General features: G+C 41.7%; 1 protein-coding gene across 2 annotated transcripts in view; it reads left to right on the top strand.

Moving 5' to 3' along the window:
• The window catches only part of POLA1 (DNA polymerase alpha 1, catalytic subunit), a 294762-nt gene that overhangs the window by 239132 nt on the left and 31962 nt on the right, over positions 1-23668 (top strand). Inside the window, exon 37 of one of the 2 annotated variants that reach the window (XM_081222763.1) lies at positions 8508-8578. The exons of the other annotated variant lie outside the window; for it this stretch is intronic. Within the exon in view, the coding sequence (XP_081078889.1) occupies positions 8508-8563 (56 nt within the window). The 3' untranslated portion in view covers positions 8564-8578. Of the gene's footprint in view, positions 1-8507; positions 8579-23668 lie in introns of those variants that run through there. 2 annotated transcript variants of the gene reach the window in all.

Below are 23668 nucleotides of genomic sequence, written 5' to 3'. Positions count from 1 at the left end.
CGTTACAAACAGACTAACACTAAACTGCGCATTGCAATATAGGTAAGATGGCCTTTGTTCCTTATGAGTTAAAGCCAGGGTGCGTTTGAATTTCTTTGTGTTTATGGAATTGTGGTAAGAGTAATATCTTATATTTGAGGTAGCATCACAAAACCTGTCAATGAAAAGGACAGTTCTTAGGAAAGAATTGGTTAATAGAATTGACAATCAAGCCATTAAGGTTGCAAAACGGCCAGGCCCTCTATACTTCTGTAATGTGAATGGCTTAGTTAGCTATCTCTGTCTTTAAAATAATAATAATAGTAGTAGTAGTAGTAGTAATATTATTATTAGTATTATTTAAAATTCTGTTTCTTTAGTTTGAAGAGGGCTTTTCCCCCCCAGTTTGTGTTTATATTTACCAAGATGGGAACAAACATATCAAACGAGCATAATCCTTTTCTACTATTACTTGATGTCAAAAGGAGCTTTTGAGACATAAACATACACACACCAACATGTAACATCAGACCCTAAAGACAGAAGGTTTAATTCAATAAAGCTATGATGTCTTTACCATTCAAAACGACATACAAATTGCACAGTGAAACAATAGTCATGACAGCAAATTAGATATGACATCTAAATTACACTACAAAGAGAAATCCCAGAACCATTTTTGTTCTGTAGAAGTCTATTTTAGCCCAGGTTTAAAACCCAGTCTAGAGACTGCTTTATTGCCTAAGTAGGGTAAAGTTGTAGAAAACTAATTAGAGGTTGGTTGAATTAATTGCAGATTAATTAGGAGGAAAAGGCTTATAATACTCATGGCCGAGAAGAGAGTAGATCCTGTAACTATCAAGATAGAATGTACTCTAAGTTTCAGGAGTATTAAATTATTGATATTTGTATAACATCTATAATAATCTGTTATAACATGACCTAAATAAAGCACTTGGGTTAGATATAGTTACACTAAAATTTCTTCCCCTCAAAATTAGTGCTTTTCGCTAGAAGTGTATTGAATCAACCATGTAAAATATAGAAGTTACTTCTTTTAAAAATGCAGCCGTAAACATTAAAAGGTCTGTTGTCTTAAAAGCATGTGACATTCCCTTTTTTTGTTGTTGTTGTTGTTGTTGTTCTTAAATCTTTCTAAAGAAGCACGCTTTGTGGCTTTATCAGTTATTGACTTTGTGACTTTTTAATACCAGCTAAAATTTGTAATAAATGTGACCTTAAACAAAAAAGTCAGTGAAAGAAATGAAAACACCAGCCCCATTTGCTTCAAGCAAATTAGAGGGTTTATAGTCATCCATAATTATTTCCTGCTCTCAGAGATATTTGGGATTTAAACAGGTTCAGTCTGACTCTGGGTTTTTTTCCTCTAGTAGTTTGGGATTATTTTTAAATTACCTATGCTTTTCCTCTTGCGAATCTTTGCTCATTTACTTAGGCCAGAATTTAATGTCTCCGTCATTTCTTATTTGCCTTAACTTTGTCACGATAGTATTTCTTTTCAGAAATGTTTATGCTCCTTTTATGTTTATGAGAGACAGCACTTGCCTCTCATGCATCTTCTTCACCTTGTTTTTGTTTGTTGTTGTTGTTGTTTTTACCAATTGCATGTGCCATATCTGAATAGCCTCTAATGGTTAAAAGTTAAGTGTTTTTGCTTAGTCCTCACCTTTCCGATTACAGTGCAGATTTAATTTTTAACCTGACATAATGTTTAAACTGACTGGGTTTTTTTGTTTGGTTTTAATTTGCTTTGCTTTCTTGCTTTTCATAGAAATTGGCATATGTTTTCATTATCCTCTGTAATTCTTTAAATTTTTCATAATTCTCTAAGGGCGTCAGCCGTAACTTTTGAAGTTTTTGTCCCTGTGATATCTCCAGTTACTCAGTAGCCCCAGGCCCAGATGTGGTGTTGATTTGCACATGATTAGTCAGTATCCATTTATTATTTTATGCTGCTGCACTATCATGTCCATATAATAAATACTACCTCTCATACAGGAAGAAAACCCATCATCAATTTGACTCATTCTTAGAGTAGTTCTTTTTATAGTTGTCATGAATTTATTCAGACCCATCAGTATTCTCTTACCTTGTGGCCAACGGGACAGTAACTAGACGGAATCAGTAGTCTGTCATGGAGTTCAATTGAATTAACATTGATTGCATTCTCCCCATATAAAGGCCCTGGGAAACCTGTTAGCCTTAGCACTGTCCCTTAGAGCTTAAGGCTTAAATCAGCTGTGCTCACGAAAAGATAGGTTTGCAGACTAATTGTAGACACTGATTTACTTTTCTTGTTTTAAGAAATTATTATAAAACCCAACTCAGAAATAAGATCACCAAACCAGGTCTGTGTGTAAGTCTGGTTTTATCTGTTTCTCCTTGCTTCACACCCCACCCCCCAAAATTCATTTAATGAGTGTTTGCTGAGTCTCTGCCTTGTGTGATATGTAAAGGGCCCAAGTATAACCAAGACCTGGGTCCTGTTTTAGAGGTGATAATATTTCTGATTATTTTCTTATTCACGAATTCACCCTATGAGCACCTTTTTTTTTTTTTTTTTTTTTTTGCGGTACGCGGACCTCTCACTGCCGTGGCCTCTGCCGCTGCGGAGCACAGGCTCTGGACGCGCAGGCCCAGCGGCCATGGCCCACGGGCCCAGCCGCTCCATGGCATGTGGGATCCTCCCGGACCGGGGCACGAACCCACGTCCCCTGCATCGGCAGGCGGACTCCCAACCACTGCACCACCAGGGAAGCCCCAGCACCTACTTTTTATAGGACTTTATATTTTATGGAGAACATTCACATCTATTATCTTTTACATTTCCCATTAGATAAAATAGTTGACATTTTTTCAGATGAAAAAACAACCTGAAAGAGATGTAACGACCCTCATGAGGTAGCAAAGCTGCGTGGTGTGAGAGCCCAGCCTTGTTTCCACTGTGTCACAGCTGCCCTGCTCTTAATCTAGTAGGGAAACTTCGACCTGAAGGCAAATAACTCTAACACAAGGGGATGGCATGAAGTGCTGTGGGATCTCTGCATTTAGCTCCGGGAAGGATTCCCAGTGGAGATGGAACCTGAATTGGGCCTTGAAGAAAAGATGAGATTTTAATCGGCACAGACGCTGGCGTGAAGTTTGAGACTAAGTTTTGTCTTTCCCACTATTCTTTAAACGCTGTATTGCTGATCTAGCTTTTATAAATCAAAGAACCTCATTTGACAAATGCATGATGATTTTTAAAACACGTTTGAATTGGAGGTTTAGTCAAAAAGCACTTATTAAGAGGGTAGTCTATGCGAAGCTTTAAACCCAAAACTGGAAGCTGGAAAACTGTTCGCTCTTCACTCCACACTGTAACCAGTGGTGCTGCTTTGAAAGAAGTTGATTCCATCCTGCAAGATACATCTGTCAGAAGTGTATCAAAGTGTTTTCCTATCTTAAATAATTTAACTCAGATATAATAATGTAAGTATTTTGACATGAAAACGTTACATACTGTGATATATCCACTTATCTTAAAACAGACATCTTTAACTTTAAAAGAAAGAAGTATGGTAAGACAAAACAAAACAGAAATAGGAATTAAAAGAGATGAATGACAGACAGAATTAGTTTTATTTAGAAGATAAAAATAAAATCCTATTAGCATTATGACCAGAGAATGTAAAAATGTTTTACTTGAAGCATGATTAGTTTTTTAAACTATCATCATGATGGAAGTTTAGACATACGTAGGACCTGTTTATGGAGTAAATGTTTACTGCTAAAATTATCCCTGTTTTATTGGTATATTATGTATTGTCTTGCCCCCAAAAAAGTAGATGCTAAAAGTCAGTGAAATCCAAGATAAAAGGGAGGGTCTAAATCGAGCCTGTTTTCAGGAAATTATCCAACAGAGCACACATTGGTCTCTCTTAGTAAAGGCTTTATCACTTTTAACAAATGTGCCACAGGAAATTTATTAGTATGCTACAAAGAAATTTTCAAAATAATTAAGGCTAAACTACACTTGTCAAAATAAATGAATGAAATACAATTTTGAATCATCTTTCTTCACTTATTGCTCATTTGCATAATTCAGTAACTTACACAGGAGTCTTTCAGTTATTGGTGTGAATTAGCAAGGTTCTGCTATTCCTTGTTGTAGGAGCGGGAATTATGCTACCATGTAATTAGCTATTCCAGACATGGACTAACGGGAAATACCAAAGGGCACAGCAAAATCTAAAGAGACAAGGCAGGGAATCTGAAGACAAGAGACAATCAAAGACACCCAACAAACTCAAGCTGGTAGACCACAGGGAATTTTGAATGAAGCCTCTTAATTTATTTTGAGAATAAGGAATCAGTAGTATGAGAGAAATCTCAACAAGATTAGCTGACTAAGCCTACTTAAAAAAAAATCTCTATAGTGCATGGTGTGCCAGGTTAACCACTCCTGTTTGTTAGTCTGTATACAGCTCAACAAATAGCCGGCAAAGCCTTTCATGAGTATATAGTGGCTTTCCATTGAGGTTTTCACTCTTTGAAGGAGGTCGTTTATACCAATGAGATCTGTAGATGCAAATTGCTTTCGCTATATGTGAGGGGTCATTCCTTTCACAGCAGACTTGCTCATCTCTTTTATAGAGGTTTTGTTATTTTTCTACTGCTCCCAAAGGAATGATGGGAATCACGCCCCCCCCAACCCCCCATCTAACTTAGCATCCAAATCTTCTCCTCCCAGCTCTGTGAAACTTTTGTGTGCTGATCTTTGGGAACAAAACAAGCTGTTGGCAGCAGCCCTTAGCGCTGAATCAGGAAACTTTTTTCCTTCTTTCAACCTGAAATATCATTTTTAGATTTGCCTCTCTTTTTCACCTAATTCTTTTTTTAAAAATAAATTTATTTATTTTATTTATTTATTTTTGGCTGCATTGGGTCTCCGTTGCTGCGTGCGGGTTTTCTCTAGTTGCGGCAAGCAGGGGCTACTCTTCCTTGCGATGTGTGAGCTTCTCACTGCGGTGGCTTCTCCTGTTGCGGAGCACGGGCTCTAGGCACGCGGGCTTCAGTAGTTGTGGTACACGGGCTTAGTTGCTCCGTGGCATGTGGGATCTTCCCTGACCAGGGCTCAAACCCATGTCCCCTGCATTGGCAGGTGGATTCCTAACCATTGTGCCACCAGGGAAGCCCTCACCTAATTCTAAGAGAATTTCTTGCTCATTGCAGCAGTGTGTCACTGTAACATGCTAGGGCATGTGGGAAATTCTTGGAAGCAGTGTCCTGAAAATGTCATTTTTAGTTTGGCTCCCAGATGATGTAAGCTCATTGGAACTAGAGGAGCAGAGAAGTGAAGGGATCTATTTTAAGGGTTAGCTATGGAAACCTAACTTCTGATCCCATTACTGAAGTGGAGGGAAAGATAACACTTGTCTTTTTCCTAAGCTTTTAAGAATCATACAAACAATCATAGGTTTTAGTCCATAACGTTCAGGAGTCTTAGAGAGAAGGGTTTCAGGCACACTGTGGGAGCACTCTGTAAATATTTGTCCTTCCTTCCTTCCTTCCTTCCTTCCTCCCTCCCTCCCTCCCTCCCTCCCTCCCTCCCTCCCTCTAGCATTTTTTGAGCACCAAGGGCACTGACCTAGGCTCCTGAAAGGCAGTATAAGGTAATGATTAAAAGCCTGCTCTCTGGAGCCAGAATGGCCAGTTCAAGTTTTGGCTTTCCACCTCTTGCTAGATAAGTAACTTTGGGGCATGTGACTTACCCCGTGCACCTTCCCTGTACAGCTGGGAGGAATATAGGGCCTGCCTCGTAGGGTTCAAATTAAATGGGATAATATTGAAGCAGGGTGATACGTAAAATGCCTAGAATAGTGCCAGGCACGTAGTAAACATGCAATAAATGTCAATTGGTTTTATTATTTCGGAGAATAACACTTTATCCAAACCACTGTGATAGTCCTTAGTATTACTGTTACTCTGAGTTGGTTTCTGTCGCCTCTCATTGACCATGTTTTCTGTTTATATTTGTATTCCCAGCATCTGGCACAACACTGCAACTGGATGGTTGCAGTATGAAAAAGACATGGTTCCTACTCTCAAGGAGCTTAAAATCAATCGTGATAGCTGTCATTTAATTCTGTCAGTACTAATAGGAGAGGTTGAAACACAAATAATCCACAAATCATTTTCATGTTGTTTACATATGTCCCTTATTGGTAATAACTGTTGCCTGTTTCCTAGGGAGGGTAAAAAATAGTTGTACTTGTGTGCAGAAATTTGGCCAAACCCAAGTTCCCTAATCACATGCTTTAGCCCATTACTTCTTAACAACCAGGGTGTATCTTTTACACTTTTTAAAATGACAGGTGCCCAGATGCCACCGCCAGGTATCTGGTTCAGTAGGTCTGGGGTGGGGTCCCAGTGACTGTGTATTTTAAAAAGCTCCACAGTGACTCTGATGCACACCTATAGTATTGAGAATCTCAGTTAGTGAAACTCTTCAAACTTTAATATTGCTTCATGTCAAATATGCATTAAGTATGACTTTGATATAGAAAGGGAGATTGGTATCTAGATAACAATTTAAATAGACAGTAGAAAGGAAAATGAAGTTAAACACATGAATTATTTCTTCGATAAGGGAATCATTTATGGTGCTGTGTGAGCTAATATAGCATTCAAGAATAAAGCGAAGGGGCTTCCCTGGTGGCGCAGTGGTTGAGAGTCCGCCTGCCAATGCAGGGGACATGGGTTTGTGCCGCGGTCTGGGAAGATCCCATGTGCCGCAGAGCAGCTGGGTCCGTGAGCCATGGCCGCTGAGCCTGCGCTCCGCAACGGGAGAGGCCACAGCAGTGAGAGGCCCGCGTGCCGCAAAAAAAAAAAAGAATAAAGCGAAGGAGAAAAAATGCGCTAGGGAAAAGTAAGCTGGAAGAAACTGGTTTTTGGTAACGAGAGAAGATGAAATAAATGCATTTCAGCAAAATTGGCAAGAAGAGCACTTGTTATTTTCAAGATTAACATCATGAAAGTAGGAAAGGGCCACCGTGGAGGATGGGGAATCCTCAAAGAGACTAGACGGGTGACTGGGAAGTATCGAGGTAGCAGCTATCCCAACCCTGGCATTTAAGCGTCTACATAGTTGAGATTTCTGGGACCTTTTCCACCTCCTGTAGTCTTCTCCTTACCTCTGGGCCCAGCTGGCAGGGTCTGGGGTGGGGCCCCAGTGGCTGTGTATTTTAAAAAGCTCCTCTGTCCTAGTAGATCAGCCCTTTGCAGTTTCACATTGCTGCCTGTCACCCAAAGGAGGTGGGACCAGGTGGTAGTCCTGGAGGCATTGGAAGGACATGTCTGGGCACCACAGTCATAGTTGGGCTTACCTTGGGTCTCCAGGCAGGACAAATAGCTTGGTTAGCCCCATTTCCCAGCATTGGGGTCTTGGAGCTAGAAAAGAGTCTCCGATCAGCCTTATCTCAGGCTGTTGGTTTCAGATTACCCCCCCTTTGCCTAAAAAGATTGAGACAGCACCTCCGGGGCACCTGCAGATTAGACCCCTCCCTGGGCGGGCCTTGACTCCACCATGGCTGCCTCCCCCTGCTCATGAGTTTCCCCTGCCTGCGTCGCCCACCCCAATCCCATCTCTCCCTGGTGGTATTCTGTTTATCCTTTAAGGCCTCCCAGCTAAAAATGATCTCTTTGTCCTCCAAACTCATGCAGCTCTTAAGCACTGCCCCTCATGCATTATAACTCTTTGAGGATGGGGACCATTCTTGAGATGTTATTGTGTTTCTGGTGGCAACTTACACCTGATAGGCACCTAATAAATTGTGGAGTTGTTTTCTACAATACTTTAGTGTGGAAGCATAATACTTTGTTTCTTATAGAATACGTTAATGTTTATAGCATACTTTTCTAACTCCCTCTTCTCTTCTCTCTTTGCCATCATACCCTCCAACTGTATGATAAAACTTTTTCCGTCCGTGTATATCTATACATTCATCAGACATTTAGCCCATGCCCTCTCCTCACTCCACATGGACTTGATTTCCCACCCAAATCTACCTACTTTCTGATAATTCCTGATAGAGTTGGGCTGTGATTCCATGTACCTCAGGAGATGGCATAAATTCCAGGCTAGAAATTTCTTTGTTCGAACCTTTAGGTTATATAAGTCAAATGGACGCCCTACTCTATTAGTAGAATGAATCAAAAAGTCCAGAAATGGACTTCACATGAGGACCATCTCTGCCCGGACCCACTCCTTGCCCTCCAGAACCTGTATATAGATCATAGCAGCTGGCCATTTTGCTTGTGGGTTTTTCTAGTGGTTCACAGCTCTAGCTCTTTAATGACCTTGCCATCTTTGAATTTCTCTGAGCACTCAAAATTTGTTATTTGGTTTTACCAATTTTTATGATATCTCGGTATGCCTGGAGGCCATCTCTGGACAGCTGCCTGAAGGTGGGGAGATGGGGGTGGCTGAGAGGCTTGTAGTCTGCTCTGTTCTTGTCTCTCTGCAGGACCCTCGCTGGAGCGGCAGGCAGGCACACATCTTAATGGCACTGTTGGTTTGTAAACACTACTGTTATTAATAGGCTGGGGAGGAGGGGGGATGTAGTAAGCCCACATGAAATGTGGAGATAACCTATGTCTTGGGTGTAGCCTGCAGGGCACACTATAACAGAGTAATCATTGCACAGTATAATTGCAAGAGAATGAACAAGTTAGAAAATCTATTCCTGGTTTGCCACTGACTCACTTTGTGGCATGGGCAAACCATTATTACTCTTTGATTTAGTTGTCTTATTTGTTCAAAGAAGGAAAAATAACATGTGTTTAAGAAGAGTAATTCCCCTGGAAGGAGGTCTGTAAATGCAAAATACTATTGTTCTTCTTCTTATTATTATTAGTGTTCTGGTATGATTTAGTTTTATGCTGTGTAGTCCACAGATGTTTCAGTGGTTCTCATTGATGAATTACAAAATACTTCTATGTCATTCTGTTTCATCACAGTGATAACAGTTTAGCACATCTTTGTTTTAACCCCAAAGTATATATCCAAAATAGATCTCATTAATAAAATACAATTACCAAATTAAATATATCTATGCTACTTTCTATTTTTTTTTAACCTCCTTTTTTTTTTTTTTTTGCGTTACATGGGCCTCTCACTGTTGTGGCCTCTCCCGTTGCGGAGCACAGGCTCCGGACGCGCAGGCTCAGCGGCCATGGCTCATGGGCCCAGCCGCTCTGCGGCATGTGGGATCCTTCCGGACCGGGGCACGAACCCACGTCCCCTGCATCGGCAGGCGGACTCTCAACCACTGCGCCACCAGGGAAGCCCCTAACGCCGATGCAGGGGACGTGGGTTCGTGCCCCGGTCCGGAAGGATCCCACATGCCGCGGAGCGGCTGGGCCCGTGAGCCATGGCCGCTGAGCCTGCGCGTCCGGAGCCTGTGCTCCGCAACGGGAGAGGCCACAACAGTGAGAGGCCCACGTACCGCAAAAAAAAAAACAAAACATGGTTACCAACAACTACTAAGTAAGACCTTTAATTACTGCCAATCTTCTCTTGAAAGTAACGGTGCTTATCTTGAGTACTTCGAACTGTAAGTGGTATTCAGTACACAGTGGGGTTGTAATGCGATTATGAAGTGTACCAAGTTAGTGATAAATAAGCATGATAAACCATATATTTGTATTAGAAACAATATTTGAATTATTAACTGAATAAAAAGGCTGCAACTGCTGGTTCCTTGGGGTGGGTATATGATAACAATAAAATACAGTTATGTACACTTGGAATAAAAAATTGTGTATGCTTCCATATACAGTACAGAAAGAAACCTTTTTAAATTTAATGGGCTTTTGAGTGTGCAGTATTTAAATTACTGGGAGAGTTAAAAGATTTGCTTTGCTTTCTGGCAGTAAGCTTTCCAAATTAGGAATTTTTTTTAATATCTCAACTCATTCATCAGTAGAGACCTATGGCTTTTATATAAAGCATTATAGTTCTTTCCCAGATTTCCAGTAATTTTCCAGTGGAGTAGCAATGTAAAAAGAAAAATATTTTCTTTAATTACAGTAAAATGTGTAATTTTCTGTATCAGTTTCTTTTTTTCTTCTTTTCTGGGAATTTGGTTCAAGAGGACATAAATTCTTTATTTTCTGAATTTGGGTCATTTATTATCCTAAAGCATTTAAAGCCCATGTGTGTTTTTTAAGTGTTATATTTTAGTAACCTAGAAATAACTTTAATACTGGGGAGTGGTAATCTGTATAAAATAACACTGTGAATTTCATTTCTGTTTCACCATGAGGTATAGTGAGGAATAAATTGTGAGCATTTGTTTGTAAGAGTGTCCTGAGGCATGGGACCATGAATGGAGAAGGAAGTGTAGCTGCCATGTGAAACCAGAGGTCACAGAGTAGCAGCTGTGGGCCGCATATGACCTCTAAGTATGTTTAAATTTGCCTGAAGAATATTTACCATTTTTAATTAGTTGCTAATATTTTTTTAAACTGGAGATTTAATATAAAAAGCCAAATTTCTGGGTTTCTTTCAAAAATCAGTGTCTGGCTACATTAGGTCAGCTTTCCTGAATGGCAGCAATTGGCTGGAGCCAAGTAGCAGCTAAAGCAGTTGACACAGAGCTTGAGTTCTCCAGTTTGCCAGCCACTGCCCTACTGCAGCCCCCTTCGTTCATTTCTCTTACTCATGTGGCTACTTTAGGCATTTGTTTGCTAAAAATATCTGGAAGTGTGCTTTCTTCTTTTCTTTTTTTAACCAAAAAAAAAAAAAGGAGGAGGAAGGGAAGGGGCCATAGCCATAAAAGTTGGGATTTAAACAGTAAAAAATATCCAACTCACATTAAAAACACAAAAAAGATGAAAGTCACCTTCATAAAGTACAAATCACATAAAAATATACAACTTCCTAGTAGCTAACCTTTTTTATGGCAACTCTGATCCTCGCAGCATCCCAGGGAGTTAAGCTAACAATTACATACTACTCAATCCACCAAGGAGAAAACCAAGTATTAACGAAGCTCATTAATTTGTCCGGGTTCACAGGTGATAAGTGGAGCAGCTGAGGTATGACCCAGCTTCTACAGACCCAGTCTGTAGTAGCGCTGGGCAGTAGAATTTTTTCCAGTGACAGAAATGTTCTGTATCTGTGCTGTCCGCTGCGGTAACCTCTAGCCACATGTGGCTGTTGAAAACTTGAATGTGGCTAGTGTGACCGAGGAAATGAATTTTTAATTATTTAAATTGAAATAGTCACATGTGGTTAGTGACTGCCTTGTTGGGCAGTGCAGGAATCTAGAGCTCTTTTTTTTTTTTTCTTCACCACATGGTCTCTGTATTGAACAGTCTTACACTGTTTAATAAAATTCATCAAAAGGTTTCTGTAAGGTTTTCTCAAGTTACTTACCCAGTGGCAAGTATCCATTCTGCCAGGAGTTTAAGGTACATGGAATATTTTCTGTATCTGCATAGATTTCTCTGCATGAAGGCTTCATCATACACAGTAGTGTTCTTTGTAACAAAGTTGGAGGTCCTAGTGGTAAGGTTCATATATACAGAATCTCCTAAGATTCCTAGCCCAGGTAAAGAACATAATTGGAGGGGGCTTCCCTGGTGGCACAGTGGTTGAGAGTCCACCTGCCGATGCAGGGGACACGGGTTCGTGCCCCGGTCCGGGATGATCCCGCATGCCGCGGAGCGGCTGGGCCCATGAACCATGGCTGCTGAGCCTGCACGTCCAGAGCCTGTCTCCTCAACGGGAGAGGCCGCAGCAGTGAGAGGCCCGCGTACCAGGGGGAAAAAAAAAAAGACCATAATTGGAGGTATGTTTTGACATCGGAAATGTATAAATGACCAGGACAGTCTACTTCCCTGGTCTTTTTTTATGATCAAGGATACTAGGTCTGTTACAGAATCATGAAAGAAAATGAACAATCTTTGATGGTTAGCTGGTTTGAATTGGGTCACAGTGACTTTTAGAAAGGTGGCCATTAGCTAACCTCTCTGTCAATAAACATATATCATTAAATCTAAAATGGCATCGAGGGGCTTCCCTGGTGGCGCAGTGGTTAAGAATCCACCTGCCAATTCAGGGGACACGGGTTCGAGCCCTGGTCTGGGAAGATCCCACATGCCACGGAGCAACTAAGCCCATGTGCCACAACTACCGAGCCTGCGCTCTAGAGCCCACGAGCCACAACTGCTGAGCCCGCACCACAGCTGTTGAAGCCCACGTGCCTAGAGCCCATGCTCCGCAACAAGAGAAGCCACCGCAATGAGTAGCCCACTCCCCGCAACGAAGAGTAGCCCCCACTCGCCACAACTAGAGAAAGCCTGCGCGCGGCAACAAAGACCCAATGCAGCCAAATATAAATAAATAAAATTAAAAAATAGTAAATAAAATGGCATCGATTTAGGACAAATCCTGATTTCGAAGATGTTAAAACATGGGGGAGGGGATTCATCTTAGAATTGGTGAAATATAGTTTGTCAATGGGCTTCATCTCGGTTTGGTCAGCCTATAACCAGGGACAGCATTGAGATGCATATGTCAACTTTGCCCTGTGGTTAATTAAACCCTTCACTTGGGCTGTCCCCTTGCACACTACCTTATGTTGGTCCTGACTAATTAACAAAGACTTTCAGGTGGTTAGGAGTGGGTTTAAGCTCTTGCTCAGTAACAATTTGATCACTATATCCACTTTCTTTAAAAATCCCCCCGCCCCATAAATGCAGCCAAAGATGTTTTGGTATCATAAATAGTACCAGAACAAGCTTAACCAATCACCTTCTAGCACAGGGGCAACTCTGTAGCACTCCTTTTCAGAATACCACATGCTGTAATTCATATTATCACATTAGCTATCCAAACGCACCATTTGTTTTTAAATACTGGAGTGTTTACCTGAAAATTTCCTCTTTTCATCTTCCTGCCCCACTTCACCGATACATTGTCACTGCAGTGACAAGTTTATTTATGTGCCTTAATATCGTCACTTTATGTTATTTTTAAAGTATATTCATATGTCTCCATGACAGTGTTCTTGAGCATCTTAAGATATTAGTTATTATGGAGTAGGTTCATATTATTCATTTTTCATGATGCTCTCTCGAGTCTTGCCTTTATTCAGACTTTGAAATATTTCCGCACTTCTAAACTCCTGCCTTAAAATTTCTGTACCAGTCTTACTCTAGAAACTGAGCATGTCCTACTGAAACCTTAACAGCTCTTATAAGAAATTTGGGAGTTTGAATCAACAAAAACAGAAGCATTTCTTGCCCACAAAGGAGTCTGACACCTAATGGTTACCATTTCATACACTGCTCTGAAGAGTTCCCAGATACAAGCCATTCATAGTTCACACGTACAAAATTCATGCATGAGTTAGTGAATATCATTCATTATGTACTAACAAGGAATCCTAAGTGCTTTGGTAAATGTATTCTTTTGAACCATATAAAACTGCTGATGTTTGACCATTTTTGACCTACCAAAAAAAGCAACCTCACATGATCCATTCTAATACAGGTTCAGACCAGACTAGTTTATATAAACCGCTTTCTCTACTTTTGCTATTTTCTCTTTTTATTTTTTTCAATTAGTACTTTTAACACAACGACCTTCTCCTTGCTACTACCCTTTTGTATTTCTCAATTAATAATATTTTTTCTAGTGCTCTTCCCTTCTCAAATAATTCCCCAAACCAAGTCTCAGAATTACTGGCACAAAGAGGTCTGGTTACATAGTACCTCCAGGATGCAATCAGTACTTAACTGCTTCAAGTGTTTGACCCATTTAGAGAATTTCATTACCCTAAAAGGTTGGTGTCATTGAATATGTTTACTGCCCAATAAGCCACCATAGTTCCTTCCTTCTCAAATGAAAAAAGCAGAAGGAAAAAGGCTACATTTTTTTTTTTTTTTTTTGTGGTACGCGGGCCTCTCACTGCTGTGGCCTCTCCCGTTGCGGAGCACAGGCTCCGGACGCGCAGGCTCGGCGGCCATGGCTCACGGGCCCAGCCACTCCGCAGCATGTGGGATGTTCCCGGACCGGGGCACAAACCCATGTCCCCTGCATTAGCAGGCGGACTCTCAACCACTGCGCCACCAGGGAAGCCCCAATGCTACATTTTTGTTCAGTGCTGATAGAGGCCATGCTGTGGGATATCTTTGTTATGACATGATTTGGCTAAAGCATCTCTGGAGAATAAAATTAACAAGTATCCTTTGTTACATTCACCTTTTATTCAACTGAATGTAAATTAATAAATCACTGTAGTTTTTGAATAGTATTTTGTCTTTGGGTCTTTGTCTCAAAAAAGAAATGGGATGTATGTTATATTTTATTAGAAGTTTATTAGAGACATCAACCATCAGTTGGTCTGAAACTCTAGAAATTGTACGTTCATATTTCTATGCATTTGTATTTGCAGTTTCCTAGTTTCCAGGGGTATATAATGACTGTTCATATTTTCAAACTCAACCGTATTTTTGTTATTATTAATTTGCTGTTTTTATTTAAAGAGGATTTGTCAGTAGTAGTTTGTAATGTCAAATAAATAAAAAATAAAAATATTTAAATCCCTTATTGAACAGTTCGACTCTTTACATATGGTTATGCTACTCTTTGCAATAATCTGCTAGATAGATGTTCTTTTCCCCGTTTTACAGATGTGAAGCGGAGGTCAGCCTAAGTTATTTTCTTGGACAGTAATCTAAATCTAGTACAGTTCCATAATTGAAACGGAGGCCAGCAGACTCCAAAGACTTTAACCCCAGCCCCCAGCCCACCCTTCCTCTATGGCATCCTTCCTAGTGATTTTAAAAGAAATCCTTAAACATCTATATCACTGCAGTGCCTCTCATCATGTATATTACTGTCCTATTTTTTTTATGAGTTAGGTTTTGGGGTTTTTTTGCTATTTATTTTTGGGTTTTTTTTTAACATCTTTATTGGAGTATAATTGCTTTACAACGGTGTGTTAGTTTCTGCTGTATAACAAAGTGAATCAGCTATACATATACAGATATCCCCATATCTCCTCCCTCTTGCGTCTCCCTCCCACCCTGCCTATCCCACCCCTCTAGGTGGTCACAAAGCACCGAACTGATCTCCCTGTGCTATGCGGCTGCTTCCCACAAGCTATCTATTTTACATTTGGTAGTGTATATATGTCCATGCCACTCTCTCACTTCGTCCCAGCTTACCCTTCCACCTCCCGGTGTCCTATGAGTTAGTTTTTAATTTAAGGAATATTTACTGATGGCCTGCTGTGCACCAGGCATAGCCAAGGTGTCTGTTCTCATGGCACATTCTACAGGAGAGAGACAAACACAATAATTTCAGACAATAACAATCCCTCCTGGGACAGTAAAACTGGGGGAGTGGTTTGATGGAAGTGGGTAGGATGTTCTTTGCAAGGAGGTGGCCTGAGTGACAAGAAACCAGCCATAGGACTCAGTCTGCAGGCAGGATATTCTAGGCCAAGGGCAAGGGGAAAGAGCCTGGGGCTGGAACACCTTGCATCTGCAAGGGGGCAGGTGCGGCTGGAGGACAGCCAGCGAGGGGGAAGTAATAGGAGATGAAGCTGGAGAGATAGGCAGGGGCTAGGTCCCGAGTCAGGGGTGTGAATATTATCCTTAATACAGCAGGAAGCTCTTCAACACTTTAAATAAGGGAGTGGCGTGATCTGATTTATGACTTGTACAGTGCTGCCTACTGTTTGGTGAGTGACACTAGACTGTATTTCCACTGTGGGAGCCTTTAGGAAGCCCCCCTCTACCAAGTGTCCAGTTCCTGGAAACACCCCATGTTTTTCTTCTAGAAATGACGCATGCAGGCCCGGAGGAAAATGCTAAAGCCTTGAAAATTGTGTATTAGGGAGAGTGTGAAGAGCATCACAACTTTAAAAGGTGACTGGGCTCACCAGCCTCATTCCTATCTCTCCATGGTGCTTGTTGCAGGCTCTGCTAAGCAGCTGCTAGGGACCTAAAGACCTAGAGTAGTTAAATTTGTAAGCTGTGTTGCCTCACACTTATAAGAGAGATGGAGATCAAGAATTGTGTTCGTATACATATTCTTGCTAGATGGTAATAATCAGTGCTAGAGAACTTTCTGCATTGATTCCAAGTGCCCTGTTGTTTTCTAAGTGTCAGTAATAAGACCTTTTGATTTGGGGTTTTTTTCTTTTTTTTTTTTTTAGATACAGTTGAAATATGTTATTGACTGAAAAAAGTAAATATACCTTTCACTTAAATATTATATCTTTCGAACTTTTGAATATGAGGATTGAAATTTCTGATGAGCAAAGAATTGTGTGTGGGATTGTTTTCAATTACTGTTTTTTTAAAAATACATTAAGGACTTCTGGTGATAGTAGAAAATATTAATTCCTTTGAAAACCTGGCCGTGTTGCTAGATCCACATTTGCTTTTCTGTGTTTTTGTGAACAACTGATCAAATTAGATTCGTCACTCTTGGCTTGTGGTGATTTGAAATTGAAATGGAATATATTAAAGCAGCCAACCACACTGATTACATTGCAAGCCTCATTTAATTTCATACATTCACACATTACAGTGAAAGGCGGATTTTTTTAATGCATGATTGTGACTGTACCTTGAGCAGCTCCAAAGGTCATCTGTAATGGGCGCATAATTTGTTAGTGTTAGATATCTGATTTATGGTAGGTGTTCCTCAGCGTGATTTGTACGAGTAGCAAATATGGCGAGCATCACAAGTCAAATCTGTAAGAAGTTCAGCGTGTCACATTTGGTGGTATTGTCTTATTCTTCATTGGTCAGTAGACCACAGTAAATCACGGAATAGCTGTCATCCTCAACTAGAGAAAGTGCCAGAACTGCGCCCCTGTCGCACAGGGGTTAAATGAGCTATTCTTCTTAAGAGAGCAGGCTGGCCCAGGTGAAGGTGATCAGAGTATTACCAGCTCAGCTAACAGCACTTGCTCACTTGGCTACTTGAGCCTTAGTCCCCAAAAAAGGCTATAAAAGGACTTTTTCAGTTTCATAAGAGCAAGAACATTTGTGAGTTTGCTTTTTTTTTTCTATCAGTTTTACTAACTTCATTTACTCTGTGCCTTCCTGTGTGACAGGCACTGTGGGGAGACCCACCCCCCCCCCAGAGATCCAGAGCGTGATTAGTACCCAGTCTCTGCCTTCAGGAAGAGCATGAGCAGATACAGCCGTTTGTCCCACTGCAGAGATGGCATTAACCCTGTCAGCGACTCAGGAGCACGGCTGGCACTGGCAGCTCCCATTGTCCCTAATGTGGTCGTATTTGGGGTTAGCACTGCACGGGGAGAAAAAGTTCGCATGTGCTTTATGGGAACTCAGCTGCTTTGTTTGAGAACCAGGCTGTGGAGTTGCCTTTTATTTTGTTTACAATGGTGGAGACTTGTTCGTTTTGATCTGATATTCCTCACAGTTTAGGGTTTGCTCAGGATGCGTGGATTCGTTTTTGTTGACTTTGATCAATGTTTGTTATTTTTCAGCTTTCAATACAAAAGGCACCTAAACCATTTTTAAAGCTGAATTATTGAAAGTTCTGAATGGGGGTGGGGGGTGGGACTAAAACAGAAATATCCTACCTAACCCCTACTGGAGGGGTTACTTTTAAAACTTTCTTTTTCACCTCACATATTTGGGAGGGGGAGAATATTTAAGTTCTATTCACTTAGTTAATTTTAATTATGCAATACAGTGTTATCAACTGTAGTCACTATGTTTGACATCAGATCCTCAGAATTTACTTACCTTATAGCTGAAAGTTTGTACCCTTTGACTAATCTCTCCCTATTTCCCCCAGGCCCTGACAACCACTTTTCTAATCTCTGTTTCTATGAGTTTGACACCTTTTTTTTTTAAGATTCCACTTATAAGTGATACTGAGCAGTATTTGTTTTTCTCTGGCTGGCTTATTTCATTTAGCATAATGCCCACAAGGTTTATCCACGTTTTTGCAAATGGCAGGATTTCCTTCTTTCTCGTGGCTGAATAATATACACACCACATTTTCTTTATCCATTCATCTGTTGATGGACACTCAGGTTATTTCTGTATCTCAGCTGTTGTGAACAATAAAAATTTTTTAAACTATAACTCAAGATTTCCTAGGAAAGTAATTCCATTATTAGAAACAAAGTAGACTTTTTAGACTAGGGTAGGGAAAGAAAGAAAAATCGAAAGGTGATTTTAAAAGAGCAGTGTTCCCAATCTGCATTCTATGTAATTCCAGTCCAGTAGTATTCCTGGGTTCCCTGACCACAGAATTTTTGAAACTGCTACACTCTATATCCCTTATCCCTTTGTGGTTTTCAGTGTATGCTGGCATATTTAAGGCTCAAAGATGTCCTTCAATGGGGAAATCTGTTTTATTTTGTTTTAAGCCAGCTCTCCCCATATTTATCTGGTTGCAGAACATAGTTTGGGAAATAGCAGAATAGAATTTTAGCAATTATTCATTCTCTTTTACTTTCAAGAAATAGGTAGTAGAAGTTCAGCCCATACTGTCTCCTGACCTAATTTACAAAAAATTTTTTGAACACGTGTTATGTGCTTAGCCATCATGAGAGATGGAAAGTAAGTGTCCATGTGACTGTGACCGAACACTCTAATTGGTGCAGTAAGCTCACCACCGTGAAACAGCAGAGACCTGTGTGGAGAAGCGCCTTGCACAGCAGCCAAGCAGCTCTGAAGTCCAGAGTTCTGGTGGCCTGGAAATGTTTATAAAAAGCCAAAAAGTAGGAGAGGACTAAGAATATAGGCAGAAAAAGAAGGAAAGGAGGAGAGAAGCAAGTAGCAGCCATGAATTAGGATAAATTGTAGTGATGGGATTGGAGCTAAGGAAGAGAGCTGGTGAAGAAGAGACCAGCTTCTGGTTGGGAGGGAAGGACAGGACCTACATGTACATCATCGCCTCGCCTGTAGGTGTGTGAGTGTTGCGAGCTCGCAGACCGCAGGGCTTGCGGACACCAACGTGCCACACAGGATGCTGTCATCTGGGATGGTTCAACATTTGACTAGCATGCCCTGGCCACTGATGCAGGGATCACAGCCTCCTGAGACTTTAGGGACTGGGCAAGAAAGCTGGCAGAGCAGGCCAGGTGTGAGGAAATAGGAGTGGGAGGGACTGTAGTGAAGAACACATGTTTTCATACAGAATACATGGGCTCTGTCTTGCCAAACGTTCTGATTTCTTAAGAGGAGCCAGAAATATGGGTATTTCTGGGAACTTGTCTGATTTTTCAATATCGACTTAAGTTTTTATTTCATCTTCTGTTTCATCAACACTGGAGGATACTGGGTGAGGAAATGTGGGAACTCTCTTGCGTTTGCTTATGGAAGTAAGTTGGTATAGAAAATTCGGCAGTATCTAGTAAAACTGAAGATGTACAAATGTGACCCAGCAATTCCACTTTTCTGTATATGCCCTGGAGACCCTCACACGCCATGCTCAAGGAGACTTATGGGATGAGTGCCCCAGGTAAGCAAGGTGCAGATAGCAAAGTGCATGGGAAATGATTTCTATGAATTTTATAAACAACAGTTAGAACTAGATCTGTGTATTGCTTATGCTTACACAGATACATAATAAAGGTATAACACACATAGCAAGGAGGCGCAGCCCCTTCAGCAGAATTGTTACCTATAGGAAACGGGGGTGAGGAAGCTAAGTGCTCTGGGAAACCATTGAAAATTTTAAGCAAAGAAGGGGCATGACATGATCTGATCTTTTTCTTTTTTTTTAATTTTGGCTGCGTTGGGTCTTTGTTGCTGCACGCGAGCTTTCTCTACTTGTGGCGAGCGGGGGCTACTCTTCGTCGCGGTGCGTGGGCTTCTCGTTGTGGTGGCTTCTCTTGTGGAGCACGGGCTCTAGATGCGTGGGCATCAGTAATTGTGGCTCGCGGGCTCTAGAGTGCAGGCTCAGTAGCTGTGGCTCATGGGCTTAGTTGCTCCACAGCATGTGGGATCTTCCCGGACCAGGGCTCGATCGAACCCGTGTCCCCTGCATTGGCAGGTGGATTCTTAACCACTGTGCCACCAGGGAAGTCCTGATCTTTTTTTTTGAAAGGTCACTGTGGCCACTCTCTGGATAATGTGCTGTAGGGGGACAAGAGGGCAAGCGGGGGGAGCAGGTAAAGGTATTAAGCGGGGAGAGAGGTAGTTGGGATTCCAAACAGTGGAGGTGTACCTCTAAGCCAGGGGTTCTTGACCTTGGCACTCTTGGCATTTGGGGCTGGATCGTTTGTTGTTCGGAGGCTGTCCTGTGCATTGTAGGAGGCTTAGCAGCATCCCTGGCCTCTACCCACTAGGTGCCAGTAGCACCAGTCACCTCCTAGCTGTGACATCCAAAAATGTTTCCAAATGCCCCAGTTGAGAACCACTAATCTAAGCAGTATATTGTGAGGTTCTGAGTATAAATTTCAAATCTTTATAAGAGGAGGAGACCAGCAAGCGCTTGAGTTAGTTGGGCAAGATTCATGGAGGAGGTGAGGTGTGAGGTGATCTTTGCAAGTAGATGGAACACAGACAGACATCCCGGAGACACTAAGCCTTGGCTGTTTCGGGACTTAAAACAGAAAGCTTTTCCTAAATCTTATATCCCCCTCTAGTTACTCCCTCCCCCGCTTCTCCTTGACTTTCTTGTAAGATAGCTGTATACATGCTCTTCACTTCCCTAGCTTCCAGTTAACTCATCAGCTCTATTCCTCACCCCATGGTCCCCAGTGACTTCCTGGTTACCAAACCCAGTGGAATCTTTCCAGCCTTTATTTTACAGTTGACCTCTCCACCCCGATTGTTTCCCACTCTTAAAATTATTTCTCCTTATGTAATCAAAAATGTAGACCACACTTCACATATAGAAATGTTAATCTCTATATTACTGTAATTTGACATTTTGTGCCTCCTTTGTATCATAGAATATTATATAACCATTGAAACTCACTTTGCCAGAAAATGTATAATGTACAAGGAAATGTTCCAGTATGCATGAAGTAAGAAAACGGGCTTCAGGTCTGTGCAGTCAGTACACTCTTACCCACGGTGACACACACGTACGTTCATGCACTTGAGTTTAGAAAAGGGCTGACAGGAAATGCACTGAAATATTAGCAGTCGTTTTCCTGGCAGGCAATGTCTTACTTTTATAACTGGCAAAAAGGGAAGGTGTCCTTGAAGACATAGATTTCTCCAGTTTTCCCTCAATTCTCTTCTGACTCTGTACATCCTGCATGGATGATCTCATCTCGACCCTCTACACCAAGGACAGCTCTGGCTCTCTACCAGTCTGGTCCTGTTTCAGAGTGACTTTAGACTCGCATACCTAATGATCTCTGGATACATTCACTTAAGTGTCCCAGGAACATCTCTCAAAAATCAACATGTCAGATGGTTACTAGACTTAGCTCGCAGAGCATAATGTATGCAAATGTCAAATCAGTATGTAGTACACCTAAAACTAACATAATCTTGTACGTCAACTGTATTTCAATTTAAAAAAATCAACATGTCCAAAACTGAAGCCATTGTGTTCCTCTTTCCCCACGAGCCGTTTCTTTGCCCTCCCTTCCCCAGTCAGTGGCACTCACCATCCACCCTGTCACCCAAGCCAGCAATTGTCCTGCAGGGACTTCCCTCGTGGCACAGTGGTTAAGAATCCACCTATCAATGCAGGGGACACGGGTTCAATCCCTGGACCGGGAAGATCCCACATGCTGCGGAGTAGCTAAGCCCGTGCGCCACCACTACTGAATCCCAAGCGCCTAGAGCCTGTGCTCCGCAACAAGAGAAGCCACCGCAATGAGAAGCCCACACACTGCAACGACAAGTAGCCCCCGCTCGCCGCAACTAGAGGAAGCCCGCGCGCAGCAATGAAGACCCAACACAGCCAAAAATAAATACATTTTTTTAAAAAGATGACTTAAAAAAAAAAATCATCCTGCAGACGCTTCTCTCCTCCTCCCTACGCAGCCAGTCCACCTCCAAGATTTGTAAACTGATTCTGCCTCTAAATCCATCCTGCAGCTCCCCCAGCCCATTTGCACTTTCTGTGCCTTCGTTCAGGCAGGCCTCTAAACAGGATTCCTAGACAAATATATATTTTTTTATTTTATCAAAAATTTTTTTCAATTGAAATATAGTTGATGTATAACAGTATGTTAGTTTCATGTGTACTACATAGTGATTTGACATTTTCATACATTATGAAATGATCGTGGTAAGTCCTTTGTCCCCATACAAAGTTATTACAGTATTATTGACCATATTCCTTATGCTGTACATTACATCCCCGTGGCTTATTTATTTTATAACTGGGGGTCATATTGGAGGTTTGTTAATCCCTTTCACCTATTTCAACCCCGCTGCACCCAGCCCTAGACAAATCTTATTGGTCTTTCTGCTTCTAGACCTGTTTTGTCCAACACAGTAGCCACTAGCCGCATGTGGCCATTGAGCACTTGAAATGTGGCTAGTTTAAATTGAGATGTGTTATAAGTGTCAAAAAATACACCTCATTGGGGCTTCCCCGGTGGCGCAGTGGTAGAGAGTCTGCCTGCCGATGCAGGGGACGCGGGTTCGTGCCCCGGTCCGGGAGGATCCCACAGGCTGCGGAGCAGCTGGGCCCGTGAGCCATGGCCGCTGAGCCTGCGCGTCCAGAGCCTGTGCTCTGCAACGGGAGAGGCCACAACAGTGAGAGGCCCACGTACCACGAGAAAAAAAAAAAAAAAAACTCATTAATAATCTTGTATTGATTATACAATGAAATAATATTTTGATGTATTAGCTTAAATGAAACATATTCATAAAATTTATCTCACCAGTTTTATTTTAGTTTTTTTTAAATATGGCTACTAGAAAATTTTAAATGACACATGTAGCTTACATTATATTTCTAGTGGACTACACTGCATCTAACCATTTGATTCGTCCTCTGCATTGCTGCCAGAATACCTTGCTGAAAAACAAACTCCCTGAGCTAAAAATCCTTTGACGTGGGGCTTCCCTGGTGGCGCAGTGGTTGGGAGTCCGCCTGCCGATGCGGAGAGCGCGGGTTCGTGCCCCAGTGCGGGAGGATCCCAGATGCCGCGGAGCATGTTGGGCCCGTGAGCCATGGCCGCTGGGCCTGCGTGTCCGGAGCCTGTGCTCCGCGGCGGGAGAGGCCGCGGCGGTGAGAGGCCCGCGTACCGCAAAAAAAAAAAAAAAAAAAAAAAAAAAAAAACTTTTGGGATAAAATGTAACATTAGCTTAGCACACCAGGCCTTCCCTAAAGGCCTTCAGTTTCAAAAACTTTTGAAGCACTGTGCTGTCCAAACAAAGTGTCCAGCTAGATTTATCTGGTAGCTTGGCAGCTTTCAACTCCTAATCTAATGATTGCCATCTCTGTAGCACCTCTGCCTTCAAATATTCAATAGCTATTAGACAGTTGATACACTGTAAATAGATTCAAGTCGAGTTGAGCCTACTAGAAAGTTCCTTGTATGGATTCTTCATAAGTACTAAATTTAAAAGCTTAATACAAACTCTTAAAGGACAGCTACATTCCTATTACTGCTGTTGATAATTCTCTGCTGGACAATGCACCTCGTGCTGGTGGACCAGTTGTGTGAGTGGGCGCTCTGAGGGGACCCAGCCT

The sequence above is a fragment of the Mesoplodon bidens genome (assembly GCF_964165515.1).
Source record: "Mesoplodon bidens genome assembly, chromosome: X".
NCBI lineage: Eukaryota > Metazoa > Chordata > Mammalia > Artiodactyla > Ziphiidae > Mesoplodon > Mesoplodon bidens.
Note: the sequence above shows the minus strand (reverse complement) of the source record. Positions and strands in the feature narration are given on the sequence as shown.